Source organism: Diabrotica undecimpunctata, chromosome 10, assembly GCF_040954645.1.
Source record: "Diabrotica undecimpunctata isolate CICGRU chromosome 10, icDiaUnde3, whole genome shotgun sequence".
Lineage (NCBI taxonomy): Eukaryota > Metazoa > Arthropoda > Insecta > Coleoptera > Chrysomelidae > Diabrotica > Diabrotica undecimpunctata.
The window spans coordinates 42651874-42677506 of record NC_092812.1 but is presented as its reverse complement, the minus strand read 5'-3'; the positions used below and the strand labels follow the sequence as shown (position 1 = coordinate 42677506).

General features: G+C 31.9%; 1 protein-coding gene across 5 annotated transcripts in view; it reads right to left on the bottom strand.

The window, feature by feature from the left end:
- The window catches only part of Ssdp (Sequence-specific single-stranded DNA-binding protein), a 95575-nt gene that overhangs the window by 3403 nt on the left and 66539 nt on the right, over positions 1–25633 (bottom strand). For 3 of the 5 annotated variants that reach the window (XM_072546614.1, XM_072546610.1, XM_072546611.1), the window contains 2 exons: positions 20379–20414; positions 19951–20322 (listed from right to left, as the gene is read on the bottom strand). In XM_072546614.1, coding sequence (XP_072402715.1) covers positions 19951–20322; positions 20379–20414 — 408 coding nt within the window. Of the gene's footprint in view, positions 1–5; positions 523–19950; positions 20323–20378; positions 20415–25633 lie in introns of those variants that run through there. The other 2 variants (XM_072546613.1, XM_072546612.1) reach the window with 2 other exon arrangements.

Below are 25633 nucleotides of genomic sequence, written 5' to 3'. Positions count from 1 at the left end.
AGGAAAGCGACCTTTAGTGGGTAAGTGTCAATCTACAAAGCACAGGGGTCCCACCACAAGATTACCAACTAATACTACACTATTTTACTACTAAGTCTAACTTATTTATGTTACATAATATCACTAATATGTTAAATATCTACAAGTTAATCTCATATACAATCTCCAACATTCTCCCACAACTATAACACCGTTTAAACACACCGATTTACACACACCAGTTACTTGACACTGCCGTGAAATCTTCTAACTACGACAGCATCGCTTTGATCTATTAAAAACAGTGTGTTCCATTCTTATGCATCTAAAAAATGACGATGGTTTAGAAAGGTGGCTAAAGGCTAGGTAAAATGACCAAATAAGAACAAACGTGTAGATCCACAATGCATTGAAAAGCCAGTAATAAAATATAAATTTTTTCTAATGCAAGCAAGCAGTTGATGGACGACGAGGGAAATTTCACAAATATTTCAGGAACACAGAACATTTGTTCATCTTGTTGTTGGTAAATTGATAGTTAATCTGAAAACCAAAGATAGACACTGGATAAAAACTTTTAACCAGATTTTTAAAAATAAAACTACCCTAAGCACGAAAAGTACAAAGCTATTCAAATTCTCACAAAGTATATAACACACCGATAGACCAGAGCAATGTTAGCAACCCTGGAGAGTGGGATTATTGTGCCAGGGCCGTAAATTTGAAAAAATTATAGATGAGAATAAATAATCTTTAACTTCAATTTTATCGCATTAAATAATGTTTAATGGATATTAATTGTTCTTGTGAAACTGCTGAATTGAAAGTTGAATTTAAAATCAATAGATTATTAAAGATATTATTACTGATTCGTGATTGGTTTAGATAAAAGCAAGTGTAAAATTCGCATTTTAAATTTCTATCGTATAAAAACTTGGGAGTTTAGAAGTATTAAAGTTTAAGTTTATAAAAGTATGGTTTATGAAAATTATAGCAGTTTTAAGGATTATTGTAAAGGCATGATGGTAAAAAGTAGTGTAATTATTTATTGTACGTCAACTATACTTATAGTATGGTTGCTAACACTGGACCAAGGAAATAAGAATTTATTAACACAATTGCTGAAAGTGTAACTACTATCTAACAATTGTTTTATGTTCTATAGGGGGTATAATAACAAAAGTTGTGCAAATTTACCCAAATTTTTTTTGGTATATTTTTATTTATTAACAATTGAAGTCAAAACGGCTAATTTTTAGAATTTTCGTTGTTTAAGGGTTACATAGGTCTTGTATTTCCAAAAATCAAAAAAAAATTATACAATCCGTTTGAACTAAATCCGAGCAATATTAGTATACAGTTTAAAAATTGTAAACGCTTTTTTTCTCGAAACTTCGTTCGTTTATTACTGTGTTAGTGGTTCTACTCTTTGTAAACAATTTTTTTTATTTTTATGTATATTTTTTTGCATTGCTCTAAACGGCTTATTTTTTGTATATTGGGCTTGCCCGAAAGAAAATAAATAAATTAGGAATTCAAAAAAAAACTGCGCACCGCAAAAAAAAACTGGACGAGGGGAAAACTGCAGGAAAAATCGACAATTTTCAATATTTTTAACTGAAATTTTTTTATAATTTACTCAAATGCTAAACTTTTGTGTATGTAAATTTTAAATAAAATAGATTTTTGGTTATTAAAATACAATAATTTGAAAAAGTTGTGTTTTTTTCTTCAAAATCTATGTAACTCCTTGTTAAAACTGTTATATTTTGTCAAAAACCTAAAAAAATAATCGGTTAGTTCGTTGAGAAATCTTTAAAATAGGCTATGGTAAAAATTTTAAAATGGAATTAATTGTTAATAACGTTTTCCAAATATGATAAAAAATTCATAACGATTCATTAAGTAGTTATTAAACACTGCAATTTGTTTATCACAAATTTAAGAAAATTAAAAATTATTTTTAACACTCTAAGACAGAAAATAAAATTAGAAGCATTCTACGACGCTTAAATGATAGAAGAAAAATAATTCTGTAAAATAGAATAGTAGAAATAGCGTAAAATTAATTTTGAACAATGTTCAAAATTAGAGTATTTTTAAGCTAATAAATAAATTGAATAAATTTTTTGTATTGATATTCAAGATTTTTTTTCGAAAAGCTGGTATTTTTACGCGAATTTAAATAAAGTTGCCCTACGAGCATTTAGAGCGAAGTTGGCTATTTTTTTCAAAAATTCGATAGTTTTATTTATAAGCATTAAGGAACAAACAAATTATTTAATAATGTAAAAAGTTTTACTTCCTGAGATTGCAAAAGGATTCTTGGCAAAGCTTTAAACGCAAAGGGTTATTAAGCGATAGGAGAATTTAAAGTGAAATACAACTTACCCTGAAAGGAATACTATTCAACATAAATGGATGTTTTTTAAGCTTTACATGTACTGTACAAATATGCAACTAACTTTTGATTTAAATTGCAGATTAACTAATTAATTTATTACTTAATTATCTTATGAATTCTTTTTGAAAAATAAAAAATTTTTATATGGTAAAAAGGTACGTATTATTTACATAATATAATATAATGTACATAAGCTGTAGAAACAATTATTTTTTATTAAATAAACATTAAAAAACGTATTAAGTATAGTATATTCATCGATATACTCAAATAAATGGTCATTTTAACTCATCCTTTAAGAAAGGTTTTGAAACTGTTTTCTTGTAGCATATCATCTTTTAAGTAGCATAGATTTTATCAACTTTTTATTAAAATTGCAAATTAACTAATTACCTATTTAATTTAATCATTTTAATACAATCTTTTTTTTTGAAAAACTGAGTCTTTAGATAATATAACATATAGGGTGGCCGGAAAATCACTTTACAGTAATAATAATAATGTTTCGGTACACGAACGTCGTCATAACAATAAAGCAAAAGAACAACCTTCATTTCTTTGAGGAAGTGCGAAACAACCTGCCTCGTGTTATTATAAGGGCTGGAATGACTTCAACACACTTATCTGAAGATGATCAACGAGTGGTTCCTACCGCAATTTAGGGCTCAGGGAACTGCTGACACTTTTTATGTTCAACAATATGGCGCTTCACCCCATTTTGCTCTCGCTGTCCGCAACCGCCTGAATGAAATCTTCTCGGACCGATGATGGATTAGACAAGTTCTCCAAACTGTCCTGCACCAATGCATACGTCTCCAAGAAGTCCAATGCACTGTGGGGTTTCATTAAAGAGGAGGGTAGAAAGCGCAGATATGTTTCGAATGAGGACTTGTGAAACGGAGTTCGCCAAGCTTTTACGTTTTACGTTAGTGACTCCGGATATGCTGAGACGGATGAACATACAAATATGGCGTCTTATTAAGTTGTGCTGTGACAATGGAGGTATGCATACCGACGTTTTAGGTAAGTAAATATTTAATAAATAACACAAATAAAATTGTGATATTATTTTTTGCCTCTGTAGTACCTATAACAAAAACAATTCATTACTGTAAAGAGACTTTCCGGCCAGCCTGTACATTAAATTTATAAACAATTTTTAGGTTATTAGATAAAAAAAACATTATTTATAAAAATTTCAGTTTATATACCTTATTTATAAATGGTCATTTTTAATGTTTATTCTACATAAGTAGCATGCATTTTTTAATTGCTCATATCATTAACACTATTAGTAATTAAATATTTATTGCAAAGTTAATGATACTATATAAGTTAGTATTTAAATATTTATTCATATTTCTTCTTCGCTCTTCTAGAGGTTTGCTCAATAACCCTTCAAGTTTAAAGCTTTGCCAAGGGTTTATTTTAAAAGGGATCATAATAACATTTAAGGCAGTAAAACTTGAAATGTTAAATTATTAAATAAATTTTTTTCTTAATGTTTTTAAGTAAAGCTGTGTCGAATTTTTTAAAAAGGATACTCCAGTGTGGTAGACAGATGGAATCGCTAATTCAGAAGACAACAAGAAACAAGCATATCAAAAGTGGCTACAAACAAATGACCCAGATGATAGACGAACATACATATGCAAGATCAAATAGGGAAGTAAAAAACTAGTAGTCTAGTAACTAAAGCAAAAACCATTTCGTGGGAAAGTAAACGCGAAGAGCTCAACAAATATATAGGGTCAACACAAGATTAAGAGAAGCATGGAAAACGGTAAAAACACCTGACAACAATCAGAAAAGAAGCTAGCAGAATATTTTTAATAAGAGACAGATCTTGGATCGAACATTGCTCACCACTTCTGACTGAAACAAGACCGCAATTCATGAACACCATTACAATAACATATGAATTAGAATACGATGAAGACGATGAAATAACGGTACAGGAAGTCGAAAATGCAATAAAAAGTCTACAAAATCGAAAAGTATGCCGACCACAAGATATACCGAGCGCACTGCTAAAACACAGTCCACAAGTATTACGGTAATTACTAGTGTATGTTTTCACATTATTGTATAAAGGACCTGGCACAACCGAAGTGGAAAAAAGCACATATTAACAACATCTACAAAAAAGGAGATAGAAAGAATTGTTCAAACTATAGGAGACTAAGTGTCAGAAATTCACTTTCAAGACTCTATGGAAAAACAATAAAAAACAAAATTTAAAAAGAGATGACTGACGTAGGAAAATAAAATGGCTTTTGTGCAGGCAAATCCTGTATGGACAGCATATTTTCTCTAAAGCAGGTTATTGACAAAAAATTAGTTCACAAACTTAAATAGTCTTTATATATCTGACAAAGGCATACGATAGTGTACTCTGGTAGTGAATGCTCTGGATAGCAATGGAAAAACAAGTAATAAACAAAAAAAATTATGAAAGCAGTACCAAAACTTTATAAAAATATGACGGTAAACATTAAATCTATAAACAAATTAACTAGAAAAATTCCTATTAGTAAGGGTCTAACTAAAGCAAGGCTGCTGCATAGCACCTACACTCTTCAAAATATATCTGAATGAGGCGCTCTCAGTGTGCAGAAGAAAGTGCTGCAATATGGGCATCCCAATCGAAGACGAGAGATTGTACACGATACACTTCGCTAACGACCAAGCCATTCCAGCTGAAGACGAGAGTGATAGAGATAGATATAGACTATATGCTTAGAAAACTGGAAAAGGAGTAGACCAAGTGGGGACTCACAATTAATAATTAACAATAAACCGAGTACTTAGTTGCAGGAGAAAAAGCAGAAAGCCTACAAATTGAAATGGGAACTATAAAATCAACTGAAACCTTCAAACACTTGGGGAGTTCAAATAATATCAAAAGCAGTGAGTAACGAAGAAATACATTCCACAATTGGCCAAGCAAGATCAGCTACTATACAGCTACATAGACTATTGTAAAAAATTAAAACAACAAAAGAAAATAAAAGAATTTATAAAACAATAATAGAAAGTATTCGGTTGTACGGCGGCGAACTCTGGCAAATAAACCAAATAAAACAAATCAAAAATTCATTCAAACAAATCAATCATCCATTCAAATTAGAAATGAATTATTGGAGACAATGTTGCCGGTTCACTAGACTTGATAGGGTGAGGAACGAAGGTATTATGAGATAAATGGAAATTGATCTAGATATAATAGACACAATTGAAGCCAAAACACTACACTGGTATGGACACCTGCAGAGAATGCCTGAAAATAGATGCCAAAAAAAGATAGAAAAATGGACTCCGCCCGCTAGAAGAAAACGAGGTAGACCAAGACGGTCCTGGAGAGAAGATGCAATGACCGCCATAGGTTTAAAAACTAAAGATTGCTTCAGAATTCTTCTAATTGTATTATTTTTTGTTTTATAGCGTTGTAAAAACTTGTTAATGTTCGCAAATTTGGGATAAACAGATTGAATTGTTTAAAAACTATTCAATAAATCGTTTTAACATTTTGATCACATATTGTTCAATACAAAAACCTTTTTTATTAGAAGCATAGCTTTCTTATCGCTGACTACGGGCGGAGCGGGGGATCGCACAGATGTGTGAAAAAAATTAAATCGACTGTTACAACTGACCACACACTAAGTGGAGTAGTAAACGTAGTCCCATGCGTGTTTATTACTAAAATAAAATATAATAGAATCGAATAAAATAAAAAAAATAAAATAAAATTAATAACCATCACTCCGTGTGTAAACAATAGATATGCTTCCCCTTCTCGGTCACTAGTGGAGTGCCAAATAACGTTTTTTTTTTAAGCTTTACTACAGTTCATTTTAAATGTTTTTCAATAAACTAACAGATTATCTTTTCAGTTGTCTTGATAAAACTTTTTTAACGGTCTTGGTAAAACGGTTTTAACTTACAGACGAAAATTCTAAAAAGCTGCTATTTTCACTTAAAAATATACGAAAAAAAATGGATGAATTTATATAACTTTTGTTATTCTACCCATATAGAACTCAAAACAATTCTTAAATATTGACTGTCAAAAAAACACTATGTTGCTCATTTTCCTGAGCTATGACGATTAAATCATGTGCCAGTCGCTTCAATCTCACGGTAAATATATGCTTGTGTGAATGTAACTTTAGAGACAGAGTTCACTCACAAGAGAGGAATTTGTGTTTTAAGACTCGGCCACTTAAATACACGAAAAAAACAAATTTGATAACAAAACTCTTTAACACATATCTCCAGTTGAATCCTCGGTGGATACTTCGTTCATATGGGATACAATTTGTGTTCTACCTACACAAATTCGCTAAAACCCAACATAAGTTACTTTAGTATTTTATTGCGTATCTGCAAAACGTTATATTGATAGTTAATAACGAACTGCCATTGACTGAATCAACCAAAGTTAATTTTTGCTATTTGACCTTTCCCCATAAGAGATAAATCTTGGCAACAATTAAAGGTCGCTAACTCGTTCCTCGTTCCACATATAACGGTAACAAAGATAGGTGTATTGTGTATTTAGTAATAGTGCACCTCCACAGCTTTATAATGTTGTCGCGATGTAACGTGTGTGTAACATACCACATCCCATTTTAACCACAGAAAGTAAGTACTAAGAAAGTGCAGCGTTTCTTAATCAGGGAAAAATTGAAATTTATGAAGAAATTATATTTTAAAAACTTACATAAAATAGAGAATGAAAATATACAAAAATCTTAAAGGAGACACTTTTCTTATATAAAAGTGGTTTCAGTTAAATTGGCTGCAACTTTGCAGAGAGGTAGTTTTGGTTATGCTTATTTGCTTTGGTTATTCAGACATCAATTGTTAGTCCTTTTGAATAATACATATTTGTAAAATATACAGAATTTTAGTAAATACGTGCCACTAACTTCAGAAAGTAATTATGCATAAATAATAATGACAGTTTGGTATAAAAACGTATATACGGGGGGAAAACAATAATATTTTTGAACAAAAATGTTTATTAGCACTTTTTCTGTAGAATGAAATGTTCTCTTAGAAATAACGCTTGAAGCAACCGGTGATTTTCAATGTTAGGTACGCGCACGAAATCAATTTTAACCCGGGATCGGTCCCGTGGTGAGAAAAATCTCACTTTTTACTATTTCTTGCTATAATTTTGATAATAATTTTTTTAACGTCTTGGGCCTTCAGCAATGCCTCAGGTACGTCTCTGAGATTAGGGAAGCTGCGTAGGTAAATTTGTTAAGTAAACGATTTGTCACAAAAAGCTGATTGAAGAGAAAAATAGGTAATATTTTAAGTAAAATTTCTAAGAATAACTAATATTAACAATTATTATTATATTTAACATGCTTTTTATTTATTTATTTGTTGTTTTATGGATATGTTATTTGTTTTCAATATAATCTATGCTTACAGTATAAATAAATTTATTTTTTTTTCCAGAATGGATATTTTCTACATTAAAACCAATAATCAACTTTTAAAGTGGTACGAAGAAGTAGAAGCCGATATCAGAATATTCTTACTCAGAAAATGACGCTTCTTCTGCACATAGCATTCATGAGACGGACACGGAGCAGTCAGAAAACGATGAGAGTTTTGAATTATGTGATGCAGTTGACGAACCTATAACATTAACTACAGTTCCCTCAAAATTTCCTCAATTCATTGGCAAAGCTGAAACAGTTTGGTTAAAACATAAAATGACAAAACCTGAATCAAAAACAAAAAGACAAAATATTGTTATTCAGCTTCCAGGTGTAAAAGCAGTAGCATCGAATTGTTGTACTGTTCTGGACTGTTGGAAACTTTTTTTTCTGATAGTACTCTAGAAAATATCGTACAACATACAAATAAACAACTTGCGGTTATGCGGAAATCGATAAACTGGAAAAAGATTGTCTAGCAACAGATTTCCATGAAATCTGTGCGTTTATTGGGCTTCTATATTTGGCTGGAATAAAAAAGGAGCAGCATTTGAGCACTCATGAATTGTGGGCGAACGATGGAACAACACCTACATATTTTGCTGCCACTTTGACACGGAAGCGCTTCATGTCCTTGTGCGAGGTATTCATTTTGATGATCGTCAAACCAGATAAGAAAGGAGAGCTGTTGATAATTTAGCTCCTAATAGAGAGCTATTTGAAAACTTTAAAAATAAATGTTCTCAATATTATACTCCAGGGTCATACGTCACAATCGACGAGATGTTGGAAGGTTTTCGTGGTAAGTGCCGTTTTCGTCAATATATAGCCTCAGAAGTATGGCATTAAAACCTACGCCCTGGTTGATGCACAAACATTTTATGTCCACAGTATGGAGATCTTGGAAAACAACCAGAAGGCCTCTACGTATTGCAAAATGATGCATCTAGCGTTTTAAAAATATTAATAAAACCCATTGATAATACTGGTCGAAATATTATAACGGACAATTATGTTACATCTATTCCTTTGGCAAATGATCTGTTTGTGAACCATACACTTACTGTTCTAGGCACAATAAGAAAAAATAAAAAGGGTTTATTTTTAGACTTACTCACTGTAATAGGTCGACCAGTTCATAGCAGCATGTTTGCATATGGCCAGAATGAAAATCACTGCACTATGTACACCCCAAAAAAAAAAAAAAACAAAAACGTCGTAAGGTTATCAACGATGCACGATGACGATTCAATTGATATAGAGTCTAGTGAGAACAAACCAGAGATGATAACATTTTATAATTTAACTAAACGAGGCGTGGATGTTAGAATGAAGTCAGAATACAATGTAACCAGAATTAGTAACAGATGGCCATTTAATTTATTTTGTACTCTTCTCAAAATAGCTACTGTAAATGGCCAAATAATTTATAGGAGTAATACTAAAACCTTATTAGAAAGAAGAACTTTTATTTCAAACTTAGCAAAACAGATGATAAAACCGCATTTAGAAAAACGGTCTTCAATTTCAACTTTTTACATTAGCCTAAAGCAAAAAATTCGGGATATTCTATCTAGGGATATATTAATACAGATCAGGATCAAACCAGTTTCACAACCGAAAACTTCAAAGAACAAATTAAAGTGCTCATATTGTCCTGCCAAGAAAAATAGATACACACAACACTCTTGTAGTTTTTGCACAAAAGCAATATGCAAAGAACACATTGGAAAAACAACATTGGTGTGTGGTGATTGCATTTTGATTCCTGCGAGTAATGCATCTGAATAAATAATAAATTTGTAAAATCTAAATTACTGCAAAAAACGTATGTTACTTATATTACAAATCTAATACATTGTGCTTAATATAATATTGTTTACTTTTGATTTAACCTTCGAAAACTAGCCCACATAGTTCAATTTGATAAGACCATTGTTGATTTTATACTTGTTTTATTTTATACTTATACTTATTTGTCTACCAAACGTGGTTCGAATTAGCTGTATGGTTTACATTTTGTAATCAGACAATTTGTAATATAAACAAAAAGAATATATTTAATTAGACCTGAAAATAGTATTTTTATGCTGACTGTAATTTTTTTTATAAAGTGAGAAAAATCTATACACGGGACCTATGGCGTAACGTAACTTAACGGGACCTATCCCGGGTTAAATAAAATTTATATCAACTCGACTGTAAAAATTCGATATCTTTTGATCAGTGTCCTATCGACAAAAATCAAAATGCGTTTTAAATGAAAGAAAAGCAGCTTACGTATACAATTTTTGAATTTTACTGCAAATAAAGTCTTTCTTTCTTTCTTTCTCCCCTTCCTTTTACCCTAACAGGGTGTCGGATTTGGGCTAGCTATTTTAATTTCCATTTACCCATCTCTTCCATTCTTTTCTGTTTCCTGCCATTGTTTTCAATTCCTCGAGTGATTTTTGTTTAAGTTTTCCCGCCTCTACTACTTGCTGTATCCATTTTTTTCTTGGTCTGCCTCTTTTTCTTTTTCCGATGTTTTTTGCTTCATAAATTTTTCTTGTTATTCTATTGGATTGCATCCTCATCAGATGCCCATACCAGTTCATTTGTCTCTTTGCTATTTTGTTCATTATCGGTTCCTGGTTGGCCATTCTCCTAATAGTCTCGTTGCTTAATCTATCCCATTTTGTCTTTCCAACTATCCTTCTTAGATGTCTCATCTCCATTGCGTTTATCCTGCTCTTATGTTTTTCCAGAATTGTCCAGTTTTCACTTGCATAGAGCACAGTCGGTATCACTATTGTGTTATATATTTTTATTCTTGTTTCTCGTGCAAGTTCTCTTTTTCCCATTATTGGGGCTAACGCATAATATAACTTGTTTGATTTCTTTGCTCTATTTGTTATTTCCCAGTCTATTTTTCCATCATTAGTTATTATACTTCCCAGGTATTCGTAAGTTGTTACTATTTCCAATTCTGAGTTTTTACATTTTATCTTTATTTGATTATCTTCCTTATCTCCTTTGCCGCTGATTATCATTATCTTACTTTTTTCCTCGTTTATCTCCATTTTAAGTTCTTCTATTTGTTCTACCCATATATCCATTAGTTTCTGCATTTTATTCTCGGAATCTGCTATTAGTACTATGTCGTCTGCATACATTAAGGACTCTATTGTTACCGGTTGTAATCTGCGGTAACCTATTACTGTCTGTAGTTGATTAGTTCTGACTCTAGTGTTTCTTATCAATTCGTTCATTACTATTATGAATAGCAAAGAGCTGAGACTATTTCCTTGTTTAATACCTCTCTTCCAATTAAATGCTTCCGATCTTTCCCCTGTTATTTGTACCCTTCCTTTTACCTCTTTGTAAGTACTTTCTATAATTTTTATCAATGCATTAGGTACGTTAATTTTCCTCAAGCATTTCCCTATAATATGTCTTTCTATCGTGTCAAATGCTGCTCTTAGGTCTATGAATGCTAATACTAGTTTTTTCCCCGTATCTATGCTTCTTTCTATTAGGTTTCTAATGATATATATGTTGTCATTTGTCTGTCTTCCCGGTCTAAATGCCATTTGTTCTTCTCCCAATACCATTTCTACTTCTTGTCTCAGTCTCTTCTCTATTATTTTCGTATATATTTTAAAGCACACCGATGACAGACATATTGCCCTATAGTTGTCGCAGTTTACATGTTCTCCTTTTTTGTATATTGGCACGATGATATTGTTCTGCCAGTCTTTAGGGATTGTTTGTTTTTCCCACGCCTCTTTATATATTTTCCATAGCCAGTTTATTCCTTCTTCTCCCATGTATTTTACCATTTCCGGTTCAATTTCATCATCTCCACCTGCCTTGCCTATTTTTATATTTGATAATCCTTCTATTACTTCTTCTCTACTTATTTGCTCTGGCTCTGTGTTTTCTTCGCCTTCATTGATTATATTGTCTTCCTTTATCACTTCGGTATCAAATTTTTTCTCATAATATTCTTTCCATACCCTAGCTATTTGTTCTGGGCTTATTTGTATTTGGTTTGAAGTATCTCTTACTGCGTTTATTTCCTTTCGTTTTCCCTGCCTTATGTGTCGTATTGTCGTCCAAAAGTTTCTATTATTTGTTATATATTCTTCCTGAAGTTCTTCTCCAAATTCTTTCCATGTTTTTGTTTTTGCTTGTGTGACTGCCTTTTTTGCCAATCGTCTCTGCCTATAGTATTTTTCTTTATCTTCTTCTAATCCCGTTTCGAGGTATTTTTTCCATGCTATTTTCTTCTTTTATATTTCTGTCTTCACTTCTTTATTCCACCACCTTGTCCTTTTTAACTGTTTATTATATTTTTTGATTCCACACACTTCAGTTGCTGTTGTCTTTAATACTTCACTGTATGTATTCCATCTTTCTTCCATTGTCCATGTTTCTTTTTGGGGCTCTATTTGTCTCAGTCTTTTGTTAGTTTCCTCCGTGTAAAATTCTCGCACACTTTTTATCTTTAGTTTGTTTACATTTATTTTCTTGTACTCTTTTCTTTCCACTTCCTCCATTTTTTCATCCTCCAGTTTTGCAGTGACCATCCTGTGTTGTGTAGACAGTTCGGGTTCCTTTTCCGTTAAGATGTTTTTTATATTTTGTTCTAGGTTTCTCGTATAGACTATATAGTCGATTAAGCTTTTCGCATTTCTCTCTTCAGCCACAAATGTATATTTGTCGTTAATGGTTTGTTCACTGAATGTGTTTCCTATTATCAGGTCATTGGTTTGGCAGAATTCCAGCATTTTAATTCCATTTCTATTTAATGTTTCTTCCCCATATTGTCCAATGCATCCTAATCCCCTGTTAATATCCTTACCTACTCTTGAATTCCAATCGCCTAAGATTACTATTTTTTCTCTTGTCTCTCTTAATTTGTCTAATGCGTTTTGGAGTTCGTTGTAGAATTCTATCATTATCTCTATAATGATAGAATTCTACAAATAAAGTCAGTTTCTATAAAGGTGTTAAACAAATAACCGTTTAGAGATTTTAACATTTTTTACGATTCTCATGAAATCAATAATATGTATCACTTCCATTGACCGGTCACTATGAAATTTTCATTAATAGATGCCAATCTTCAAAACATATAGCCTGAAATTTTGGTTTTGACTTTTGGCAACAAATGTGAGGCATTTGAAGTATGCCTAAAAATGCTAAATTTAAACTTTCACATTACAAACGATCTCAAATGTTTAAAACTGCTTCTTTTTGATTACACAAGTACGTTTTTCGAAACGACACAAATTCGGCTACAAATTTCACCAAACACCGTTTTCGTGAAATTATTTTCCGTGACGTGGGATCGTTTGTGATGTGTGTGTGTGTTTAAATTCAGCGTTTTTTTGGGCATATTTCAAATGATCGGTCAATGCAAATAATAATTTTATTGATCTCATGAGAATCGTTAACGTTTATTTATTTAACACCTTTATAGAACCTGACTTCATTTGCCGCATTAAGCAAAAAATTTATAGGAAAGTTGCACTTTTTATCTTTAAAACGCATTTTGATTTTTCTCGATAGAACAATCTTATCAAAAGATATTGAATTTTTACCATCAATTTTAGTTAAAATTGATTTCGGGCGCGTACCTTACATTTAACATCACCGGTCGCTTCAAGCGTTGTTTCTGAGAGAACGATTCATTCTACACAAAAAGTGCTAATAAACATTTTTGTTCAAAATTATCTCAGCTACATTTTTTATTTGAAACATTTTTTTTCTACGGCGTACACGTTCTTGGTAAATCGTTTTGTTTTTCGGTTTTCTCGGTTTTTTCTTCGGTTTTAGGGGAAAGCCTTTGAGTAAAAGTGGCAAACTTTCTTGCGTCTTTTTTGGAGTTTAAAAATTGACATTCTCAGCAAAATTCAGCTTGTTCGTATGATTTTTAGAGGTCAAATATCTGACCACTGGACTAGATTTATTTATTGTCCTAAAATTTCTTGAGATATGCAAATGAAATTTGGTGAGTTTTAGAAGTTGGCTATTGCGCATTTTTTGACATATACTTAGAAATTTTAAATTTATCATTGGCGCGCATGCGGGTAATGGTCTCAATTAAAAAAAATGGTACGCCGCTGAGATTTTTCAAATTAAAAATCATTTTTATTTTGTTTTATATAAGGCTCCGTTTTTATGAATAAATCATCTTAACGCCTATATATCATGGCTTTAATATATCAACAACTATCAAATACGATAAGACTAAACCACAACAATACCACTAACAAAATTTTAAATATGTAGGGCAGCCACGGTTCCTAAACTTACAACGGTTGCCTACTCCGACTAACCAATTAACATTAATCCCGAAATTACGTCACGAGAGTACAGTAATTTGAATCGTAACATTGTTAATCGGCGTTTTTATGTCTTTCATGTATGGAAAATAATATAGGTAGTTATGAAATAAAGATGTTCAGTGGATTATAATACTTAATTATGGAAAACTGTTGATATGTAGGTAGTTTGGTAATTAAAATTAATCAGAAGAAAGTCCTAGATTTACGTAAATCTAGGACTTTAATGTCCATTTTACACTGAAAATTTGTCGCATATACTGAATTACCATCAATACTGGATTAACTATTGAATGAATTACCGGCCCTTAGAGGTCAGCTAGGATTATCCGAGTTAGAATTACTTGTATAATTTAATGTAAGAATTTAAATAATAGGTAATAAATTTTAATTGGTAAAAAACGTAACTAGTTTATTGTATTTCCAATAAATATAAATATACACTACATAATTATTTATTTCATTTTTTAAATATTTTTCCTTGATTACTCATTAATGTCATCATCTTGTTTTCTTTTGGCACTGGTAACCTGGCTTTTGAAACATTGATTAAAATACTTGATCCGCATGAATATCCTTTGTCTGCAGTATGTTTTTACGAGACAAAGGGGTGTATTTGAACAATGACTGGAAACATACTCTGCAGTTCGATGTATAATTTTCTTACCCCGATTTAGGTTTTCACCATGAAAATTTTGGAAATATTTTTTCATCGTCATTATTTGGTCTACCCATTCATGATGCATTTATGAGTCCACCAAATAAGAAATGTTGTACCCAGAATGGTACAGAAAAATTGTGAACATTTATATTTTGTTCCTCATAGGTATGTCTTCCTAAATTTGGGAATTGATTTTTATATTTAAATGTTGCAGCAATATATATCAACCCATCTGTTTCGGTTTTTTTTGTTATTATTTTTGTTATATTAGCTATTTGTGATACGTCTGAACTACTGCTACTTTTGCACACCATTTTAGTGACAGTATCAATTACTAAATAACCTATTTTGTCTTCCAAAATGTTCATTCCATAAGGTCGTTTAAATGTAGTTGTAGCAGATGTAAAGGAATTTATTAAATAAATCCAACTATTAATAAGCTCTATAAACTCCCCAAGTTTTTGTGCTGCGATTTTTATCTCTGGCTGCATCTTAAAAATAATGTTTCAAGGCTGTTGCAGTTGTGTGAGATAGTAATTCTTCAGCAAGTGCATCTCTGCATTTTTTTGATCTCTAAATGATCTGAAGTCAGCTTATATATGGAACTTATTTCTGTTGTTGCAGCTCCAATTAGTTCTTTTAACAAATCTTTTTCAATACACTTCCATCTTCAAGTTCAAATCCGGTGTCGATTAACCAGTTTCTTGTTAATTTTAGGAGATGGGGAGCATCAGCAAACATGTAGATATTTGCTTTTATGACTGGATATGTAAAATGTGTGATGCCAACTGAAATACTAAATTTTTTCAAAGTCCTTGATTGCCTCCCCCGCAATCAGGCACGCATGAAAATGCATTATATTTTACATTATGCAACTCAGTAATTATGGTAGACAAAATATTGTCAGTCATACTTGTATCAAAGCCAATGTAAACTGGTTGCTTCCATTTATCACTACTTGCATGTACCTATAAGGGCCAACCACTTAAGGGCCAACCAGTTTTTGATTTTCCAGCAATATACATCACCTGAAGTACATCTTGTAGGAAACCAAATCTAAGATTAATGTGTGCAGCCCATTTTTGTAAAATTGATATTCCAAGTAATGGGTATTTAAGGGTATTTCTTAGATATAGGTAACATCGTTTACTAAAATATCTTAGTGTGAAAGCTTTTGAAATTTCTTCTGACGTCCAACATGCTTTTTTTTTCACAATAATTTCAATTTCGTTTTTACTAAACATGTGACCAAAGTGTTTCAAAATATTTTGCTCAATATCAATGTCTTTTCTTTAATTATTTTATTTGCACAAATCTTGTTCTACACACATTTACACAAATTTTCTTCTATTTCTCTTTTAGTTTGTTTTCTTCAAGCAAGTCCTCGTATTTTCGTTTTAAAATATCTACCTCCGATTCTTTACTTGTACCGGATACATAAGACAAATAAATGGTTATAAGATTAGTTTTTTCCCTTTTATGTGAATGCACATCTAATAAGTCTTCAATGATAGCTCTTCTTGTTGTAGGTTCACATTCTGTTTGTTTTTAAACATCTTGAGATTTCAAGTTTTTACTTTGAATTGCTACAAAATAGTGATGATAATAAACAGAATTTCATTAAGTCAACAACAATTACCTCCATCCGTTAATTAACTTAGGCCTAGTTCCCATTATTCGAGCATACAATTCATCCACAAAATCATCCTTCTTGAAATGATTACTACATACTCTAGCAGTGTTTATATATTTATTTTATCTTTTCTGCAACAGCGCATAATCCATATTTTTTCTAATTTTGTATTTTTGGGAAACTATTTGTTGATTAGAATCAGCAGATTTCTTGTTTTTATAAAAATTATTTTTACAAGTGACCACACTACAACCTGTGCCTGGCATTCTAAAATTTCATCAATATTATTATAACGTTAATACACAATAAAATTTTAAAGTTTCAACCTATCTTATAAAAAGATAGTATTATGTAAGGTACTCTACAAGAGGTACGATGTACAACTACAATAAATAACTTTTCTTTGATAATTAAAAATAAGTTTTAACAGGAAACAACCCCAAAATTTCAAGTACAAAAATATAAAATAAACTAAGATATTTAAGAAACGATAAATAATAAAGCAAATAATAAACTCAAAGATCATTACCAGGAACAAACTGATAATAAATGGGTTTGTATTCGTTGTGTACTCTGGTGACGTAAGTCAAGCATATAACTCTCCCCACCCCAGTCGGAGTAGGCAACCGTAGTAAGTCTACGAACCGTGGGGCCAAGCTACAAAAAATGTTCAAAATGGCCTCCCTGAAACAAGACTCAAGATGAAACTCTTAGCCTCATTGGTTGTCGTAGATAGGCAAATATTCCTGAAATTATTCTTATTTTCTTAGGTAAAAGTCGTTTCAGTTAATTCGGCTGAAACTTTGCAGAGAGGTAGCTTCGAACATGATGATCAAAAAATATCAGAGCAACAAGAGTCAGAAATTAAATGTTTTTGAGTTATAGCGCTCCAAAGTGTCGGTTTTTAATCCATTTATCAAAGTAATGAATTTGGAAACGTAGGTACCGAAATATTCCGCCGGGATATTTACGTGGATATTCTACCCAAGACATCCCACTTTGTTTTTAACAGGGAGTGAGATGCCGCACATTCAATGCGTAGGATGGTACGTTTCCAAATTCATGATTGTGAAATATTGACTAAAAACCGATATTTTGAAGCTCTATAACTCAGAAACAATTGATTTCTGAGTCTTGGGGCGACTGAGAACTTTTGAACTAAGAGTTGCAACTTGTGTCACTTTTCAGGGAGGTAATTTTGATATTTTTTGACAAGGATTTTTTGAAGGATTCAAAAATAATTTTTAATTTGAAAAATCTCAGTGGCGTACTATTTTTTTCTTTTTAAAAAATTGAGACCATTACCCTTATGCGTGCTAATGATGAATATATAATTCCTAATTGTATGTCAAAAAACACGCAATAACCAACTCCTAAAACCCAACAAATTTCATTTGCATATCTCAACCACTTTCGGATCAATAAATACATCGATAGCTTGTAAGATAAATTTCAACACCCCGTACCTCAGAAAAGGAAGCATTTGCGGACAAATGTTTATGTAGCTAACTGTCACAATTTTTTATGCAGAATCACCCCCTGAAGTTAGTTGCACGTATTTACTAAAACTCTGTATATTTTACAAATATGTATCATTCAAAAGGTTAAAAGCCGACACTTTGAACCTCTGTAACTCAGAACAATTGATTTCTCAGTCTGACAACACTGATAACTTTTGATCAGCATGACCAAAGCTACCTACCTCTCTGCAAAGTTTCAGCCAATTTAGCTGAAAACACTTTTACATAAGAAAAGTGCCGGGGGACCAACTAACAATTAAGGTTTGTATCGTATAAACCAAAAACATACGAAGGAGAATAACGAAAGGATAAAAGTCAGGAAGATGATATTCAAATGAAAAGAGATTCAACTGAAATCCTGCGATTTTATTCAATGGTAACTGCTGTACTTTTTGGAAACATCTGTGTTTGTTAGAAAGTGTTAGTTGTGTTCTACGGTTTAGGAATCATACTACAATATTAACGAATTAAGAAAAAATATATTTCTCCTCGGTAGTAATAGATAAAATACATGAAATGTACCAAGGAGAACCAAATCTCATTTTTTCTTTCCAAAAAAAAAACAAAATATACTCAAATCGTTATTGCTTATTTGCAATACGACACATTATGTTAAAAATGGCTTTAATTGTCGAACAGTCGAATTGCTATTTTTGTTCTGTATTATTAGATTTGTTTCTCATGCCTTCTTACACATTCCAATGTACTGTTTACTTCAATTTTCTGTTTTTGTTTTGATTAGCTTGAAGTTTATTTTTATAGCCATTCAAACATTCTTATTATTTTTATCATTCATTAAAATATGGCAATGAAAATTACTTCTTCCAAAACGAATTAAGCTATTGAGGCTATTTTTGTATTATACTATGATACTCTACGTTACGTTGTTTACAGTCTCCAGAAGTTTTTACTACATTTGTGAGTGGTACAAACAAATAGAAAATTTATATAACATAATTGGATGATAATTACGTACGAATTAATGCTTTGTATTTCATTTTGTAGTATAGTTTTGTACTTGTGTAGTATAGTAAGAAATATTGAAAAAAGCAGAACAAGATTGAGGTGGAAAAACAGTGTCGTTGCAGACATAAAATCATTGATACCAATTGGTGTGCTGTTGTGTTGGAATAGACAAACAACCTTTTCACACACATACATATATATATATATATATATATATATATATATATATATATATATATATATATATATATTTAAACACGGTAAAAATATCCATTTTTAATTTTCCACTAAGTCAAATTTATCTGGAGATTTACGAATACAAATGCAGAATCCCTTTTGTTTTTTATATAATTAATCCGGTTTACAAAACACTTCGCTTTACTCATGGCTTAGTACGTAGATATATGTCCAATTTTGTTGTATAGTTAGGACCACCAAATGTTACAAGGTAATTGCATAATCGCCAGATTTAAAACTATAATTTTTATAGTAGCCACCACGTTTTTCTTCTTCGACATATTAAAAAACTTTAATCCTGGCACCTCCAAAGGACCCAAATGGATATGATATGCCCAATATGACCCAATTGCATAAATCTTTTAGATGAAGCAAATACAACAAAAGTTGGTGGAAAAAGAAGCAATCTGACGCAAATGTTCTGAAAATTAAATATGTCGCCCTCATGTTCGCAGGACAACGTATAAGGGTTAAATCCTAATTGCACACCACCATCTGTTGACAGATCTATTCAGGGAATTATGAAAGAGCAAACTTCGAATGGGATCAAACGGGATAAAAAGTATGCACATCAAAAGTAAGTTAAAGCTGACATGATTAAGTTGAAGTTCATGTCTTGAACATTGAATTTTATAAGCTCACGAATAAAAATAAACCAAGCGCCCGTTATTGTAAACTGTAAGTACTTCCAAATACATTCACCATAAATTTTAGTGGGACTCCTGTAAGCGCAAGCACCAATCACCGAATGATACTCACATTTTCCCCAGGTCCTCCGAATCCTATGTTGTATTCTCCCATGCCACTACCACTGTCTTCTCTCGGCGTTCCCGGTCCTCCATTAGCAGGTGAATTTTTCATACCATCCATACCATCACCGTTTAATACTGGCCCCATCGAGTTGGGTCCCATGGGTCCCATGGGGCCCGACCCGTCTGGTCCTCCTCCCATCTGGAAATCACCGGGCATACTTCCTCCCACTGCTGGTTTCATTAATGTGTACATGTTTTCTCCGCCGGAATTACTGGAATCTTGTGGACTGGGCATTATGGGCGTTCCTGGGCCTGCGGGACCGGCCGAGCCTGGAGGACCGCCATAATTACCCGGTGACGAAGAGGAGTAGTTCATGGGCTGAAATAATACAAATTATATATGAACGACATACATCAATGTTAGGTATGTACTACCCCTTTTGCTGCCAAGTTGAGTGCCTCGCCTGGTAGCTGAAAGGAGAGTAAAACAAATCGTGAATTATATCATAAGGTGGACAAATATACACAACATTTAACAACCATATCTTTCTTGGCAATTAACATTCAGTGTTCTGTTTTGTTTTCATGTTTTCAGCATGCGAAGAACAAACAAATACTTGAAACAAAAAAATGCAATTAAACATATTTACAAAAAGACAATAAACCAATAACTAGTAGGTATCACGAGAATTTTTATCACAAACACCTTACACTAATTTGAAAAATGGATCAGTTGTTACAAGAGTTGTACAACCTGCTGGATTGCTTAGTAACCAAAGCACGAATGGGAAAACTTTTTTGCATAATATTTAGAAAAGTAGATTTCATAGTGGTTGCAAAATACTCATATTTTGCAAACACACTTTTATAGTACCTCCTCTTGCATCGATAGATCACTTACGCACATAAACATATTTTACTGGATTAAGAGTAAGAAACTTTGGGAGTTAAATTTTTTCATTATGAATCTCTGGTCTATTGTCAGCTAAGGATTAAAACCCTATTTCAAAACAAAGCATGTACCACCTGATACGAAATATATATATATATATTTTACTAGAGTGTTTTAGTATTAGGTGTGTAAGTGTTTAAAAAAGAAGAATTGTGAGATAGTCTAGAAGAGAACATTTATTTGTATTTCTATCTTCATTTCGTCCCGTGTTTACAACATCAACAAAATAAAACAAACAAAAAAATAATTTAAAATCAATAATGTTTATACTAAACGGTAAACAAAAATAAATGACATTCTTCATTAGACTGTACTAATATTTACTGTACTAAAATATTAAACCTTTGAGCACTCAACATTGACTTTTTAATGATAATTATCTAAACGTGACCACGTAATACGAGAAGTTTGTATAACATACTCAAATTTACATCAGTTAGGATATTAAAGAAATAATGATCTCACAATCGTTCTTTGAATGTATACAAGTAGTATAAGATAATCTTACCGCAGTGTAAGGGCTTTCCATAAAAATGAGACGTTTTTGCAGAATAAATCTTAGTAAACGGTATGCACATTATTGTAATTCTTTATGTCGTAAATATTAACAGATGTCAAGATTTTTATATCTATAGAGTACTTCATCCTATACTAGACCGGGGAAATAAGATTTCTCCCGGGACTGTGCCTAATCCAGATATCTGACCATTTTTTAGTTATTACAGACCTATATAAAGACAATCTATATGTTTTTCGCATAAATTTCGGCGTCTTTTTTTAATTATTAACAATTTAGTGTAAAACATGTCATTTTTCGTTTTTTTGCTTACCATTGAAAAGCTTAATATAAGCTAAAATTACAAAACTTTTATCTTTATGTTTTAAAACATAAAAAGCTATAAAATGACAATTTTTAAAAGTTATACAATTAATTTGTTGCTTCAAAAACTGCAAAATAAGGCAAAAACGTTATTTGTTTATAACTATTGTAAAAAATCAACGTAGGCATTTGTTAGAACTCAACAAGACCACAACTCCAGGAATGTTAATTTACAGGAAACGAAAAAAACGTTTCATTTTGGTATTAATGAAGATATCTTTCTCTTTTCGGAGTAAAGTCTCAAAATGTGATGCATGACGAAGTTTCATTAACAAATCCAACATAAAAAAGAGATAGGTACACTGTAAAAAATAATTTAGTTTTTGGTATTGTGGCCTTTTCCAAACCAACACTGATGATTTTATAATTAATAATAGAAAACTCCAATATTATTAAGGAAAAAATTTATTAGGTGGCAAAAAAACATGTTGAAGATTAAGAAATAGTCTTTTAGTAATCTTCCTCTGGTGGTTCATCACTATTAGTGGTAGGCCATAAAATCAGCTCATTATAAAAAAACATTTTGTCTTCCGGCACATATTGTACAAGTTTCTTGATGTCCATTTTTTTCGAATGGGGATTTTTTCTGTGTAAGCAGACTCTGTTGCAAACTAGGACAAACTCCAGCTGGTTCTCCCAAGGAAAATTCATGAAACATAAGCCCATCGATAAATGGACGTACTTTAACAATTCCTGGTTTTTTGTTGTCATATTCGAACTCATTAAATTGAGAAATTTGAAAAGTTGTTTTTTCATGTTTGGTTTTTTTCCCATAGGAGTCAATGGAGAGTACGGTTTTCTTATAATGCATGGGCCACCATTTTTTGAATTCCAAAATTGTTTCATTTTTTGTAATACTATCAATAGTTAACTATATGAAAAGTTAAAATACACTTTCTTTAATAAATTATCTTTAATAAATAATTTAATATTACTTAATTTTAAGTAAAAATAAGCTATTAAAAATATTTACATTAGCTGGTAAGATCTGGCAGATGTTTTGACAGAAATAGCTGAAGATAAACTGGGTAAAAAAGAGAAACAGAAAATAATGGATGTCAGATGAAACTTGGAATCTTATCGAGGAAAGAAAACAGCAAAAGAAAGATATTTTGCAAGCAAGAACTGTAGAATAAAGAGCGAACCGACAACAAGTATATGAAACAATAAATAAAGCAGTTAAAAGAAATGCAAGAAGAGACAAAAGAAGGTGGGCTGAAGAACTGGCAAAACAAGCTGAGACAGATGCACAACACAACAGAACTAGAGAGCTATACCAAATTACTAGACGACTAACAAAAAATGGGCCCAACTGTTCAAACATTGTAAGATCCAAGACAGGCGAATTACTTACTACAACAAATGACCAAGCAGAAAAATGGAAAGAGCATTTTCAGGAGATTCTAGGCACGCCCAGGGAAAACGCAGATGAAATTGTCGAAAACCCACAGAATGTAGACTTGCGTATATCTTGCGAGACCCCTTCCAAAACGGAGATAATAACAGCTATCAAATCTCTGAGAAATAACAAGTCTCCGGGAATCGATAAGATTGCTGCCGAAATACTTAAAACTGGTCCGCATCTAACTGCTGAACTTTTGCTCCCCATAATCCAAGAGGAGTGGAAAACGAACCGCATTCCAGCGGGCTGGAAAAGGGGTGACATTATTAAGCTTCAAAAAAAGGGCAACCTCACACTGTGCAAAAATTGGAGACGAATAACCTTGCTTACCGCAATAAATAAAATCTTCACGACCATCATACTTAAAAGATTAACAAACAAGATTGAATTTAGAGCTGGTCAAGCAGGCTTTAGACCAGAATCCTCCTGCATAGACCACATTAATATTGTGAGGGTCATAATGGAACAATCGGTTGAATGGAACACACCCCTATACATGGTTTATGTTGACTTCGAGAGTGCCTTTGACAGCTTATCCCATGCTGCTCTATGGAAAATTTTAGTGCTAAGAAACATCCCGCATAAAATAATTTCCATTATAAAGTCACTGTACACTAAGGCGAAATGCAGCGTGACACACAATGGAATCAACAGCGACGAATTTGACATACTTACTGGAGTCAGACAGGGATGCGTGCGTTCTCCGTTTCTTTTTAACATAGCAGTAGGCTATGTTCTCTCCAAACTAGACTCCGGCACAAGAGGGATACAATGGACGTTAATCCGACGATATCTGCCTGTTAGGACAAAGGTTCCAAGATGTGACTGATCAATTGGAAACACTTTCCATTGAAGCCAATAAAGTAGGTTTGAAAATCAATTTTAGTAAAACCAAATCCATGAGAGTAAGTACAAGAAACAACAAGTTATTTACTATTAACAACATGCAGATTAAAAATGTGGAAAACTTTACGTTTCTTTGAAGTTTTATAACGGAAAGCGGAGGTACAGTTACGATATTCGAATGAGGATAAGAAAAGTTCAGCATGCTAAACCCTGTTTGGAGATCTGGCGAGTATACTACAAGGACAAAGATCCGTATATTCCAGTCCAATGTCATGTTTGCTCTACTCTACGGATGTGAAACCTGGAAAGTGACAAAAACCTTTACAGATAAATTGTAGGTCTTTAATAATAAATGACGAATGACGAATTGTTCGTATTTTCTGGCCTAAAATCATCAGTATATATAGTATATTATACGCCTTAGAGAGTGTATTTTAACTTTTCCTATAAATAACAATGACAGTATCACAAAAAATATCGATTTTTTTTTTTCATAAATTGTTTACACTGTTTATTAGTTACAAATTACACTGTTTGTTAGTTGATTAATTTATAAAAAATTACATATTTGTAATGTACGCAAAGAGTATATACAAATTAAACAAAGATAGATTAAAATCCGTTGATTAAATCCGAAGATATAAACAATTGTAGTAGTTTGAAGATGCATTTTCATTTTTTGAACGCGTAGATTTGTGGGTTCCCCCTCCACCCGCCACTATTAGTGTTAATTTAAACCATATTTTTGACAATTCACCTGGATCCTGGATTTATTTGAGGATTCACCTGGATTTATTTGAGGATCCTGTTATAGTGCAATGTTTGTACATACAACTTTTTGTACAAAAACTAAGAATCCTGTTCTTTCAAATGTCGAAAATTGCGTTCCTTAATTGTTACAAACAAATTAGCTGTGATTAAAAAAAACTAACTTTGCCCGAAATTATCTTAGAACAATTTTTTTTTAAATTCGTGTAAAAATGTCCACTTTTCGAATATGAAAAAATATTTTCTCTACGATCAATAGTTTAAAAGTTATTCTAAATGTTTATAAATCAAAAATAGCCGTAATTTTATAAAAGGGTTTTGCGTTGTAATTTTTGTATGTATGTTGATAGTTTACCTATCAAACTTTCTTTTGCTATGCGTAGAATTACTGTAGCTTCATTATTTTCTGACTAATGTTACTACAAGAAAAAGGTGTCTGGGATAAACAAATTTTTAAACTAATTAATGGATCAATCTGAAGGGTTTGATAAGGACCACAATACCCAACTTTGGTCAGAATAACAAATGCCTAGGTTAATTTTTACAATAGTTATAAACAAATAACGTTTTTGCCTTATTTTTGTTTTGTTTTAAAAGATGAAGTTTTGTACTTTTACATTAAATATTAAGCTTTTCAATGGTAAGAAAAAAATTGCATTTTTTACACTAACTTTTTAATAATTAAAAAAATACGCCTAAATTTATGCGGAAAACATAGGTTTTCTTTATATAAGCCTATAATAACTAAAAAAATTGTCAGATACCTGGATTAGTCACGGTCCCGAACAGGGTCCCGTTTTTGCTTATTTCCCTGCCGTATACCATCCAAAACTCTTTTAAAT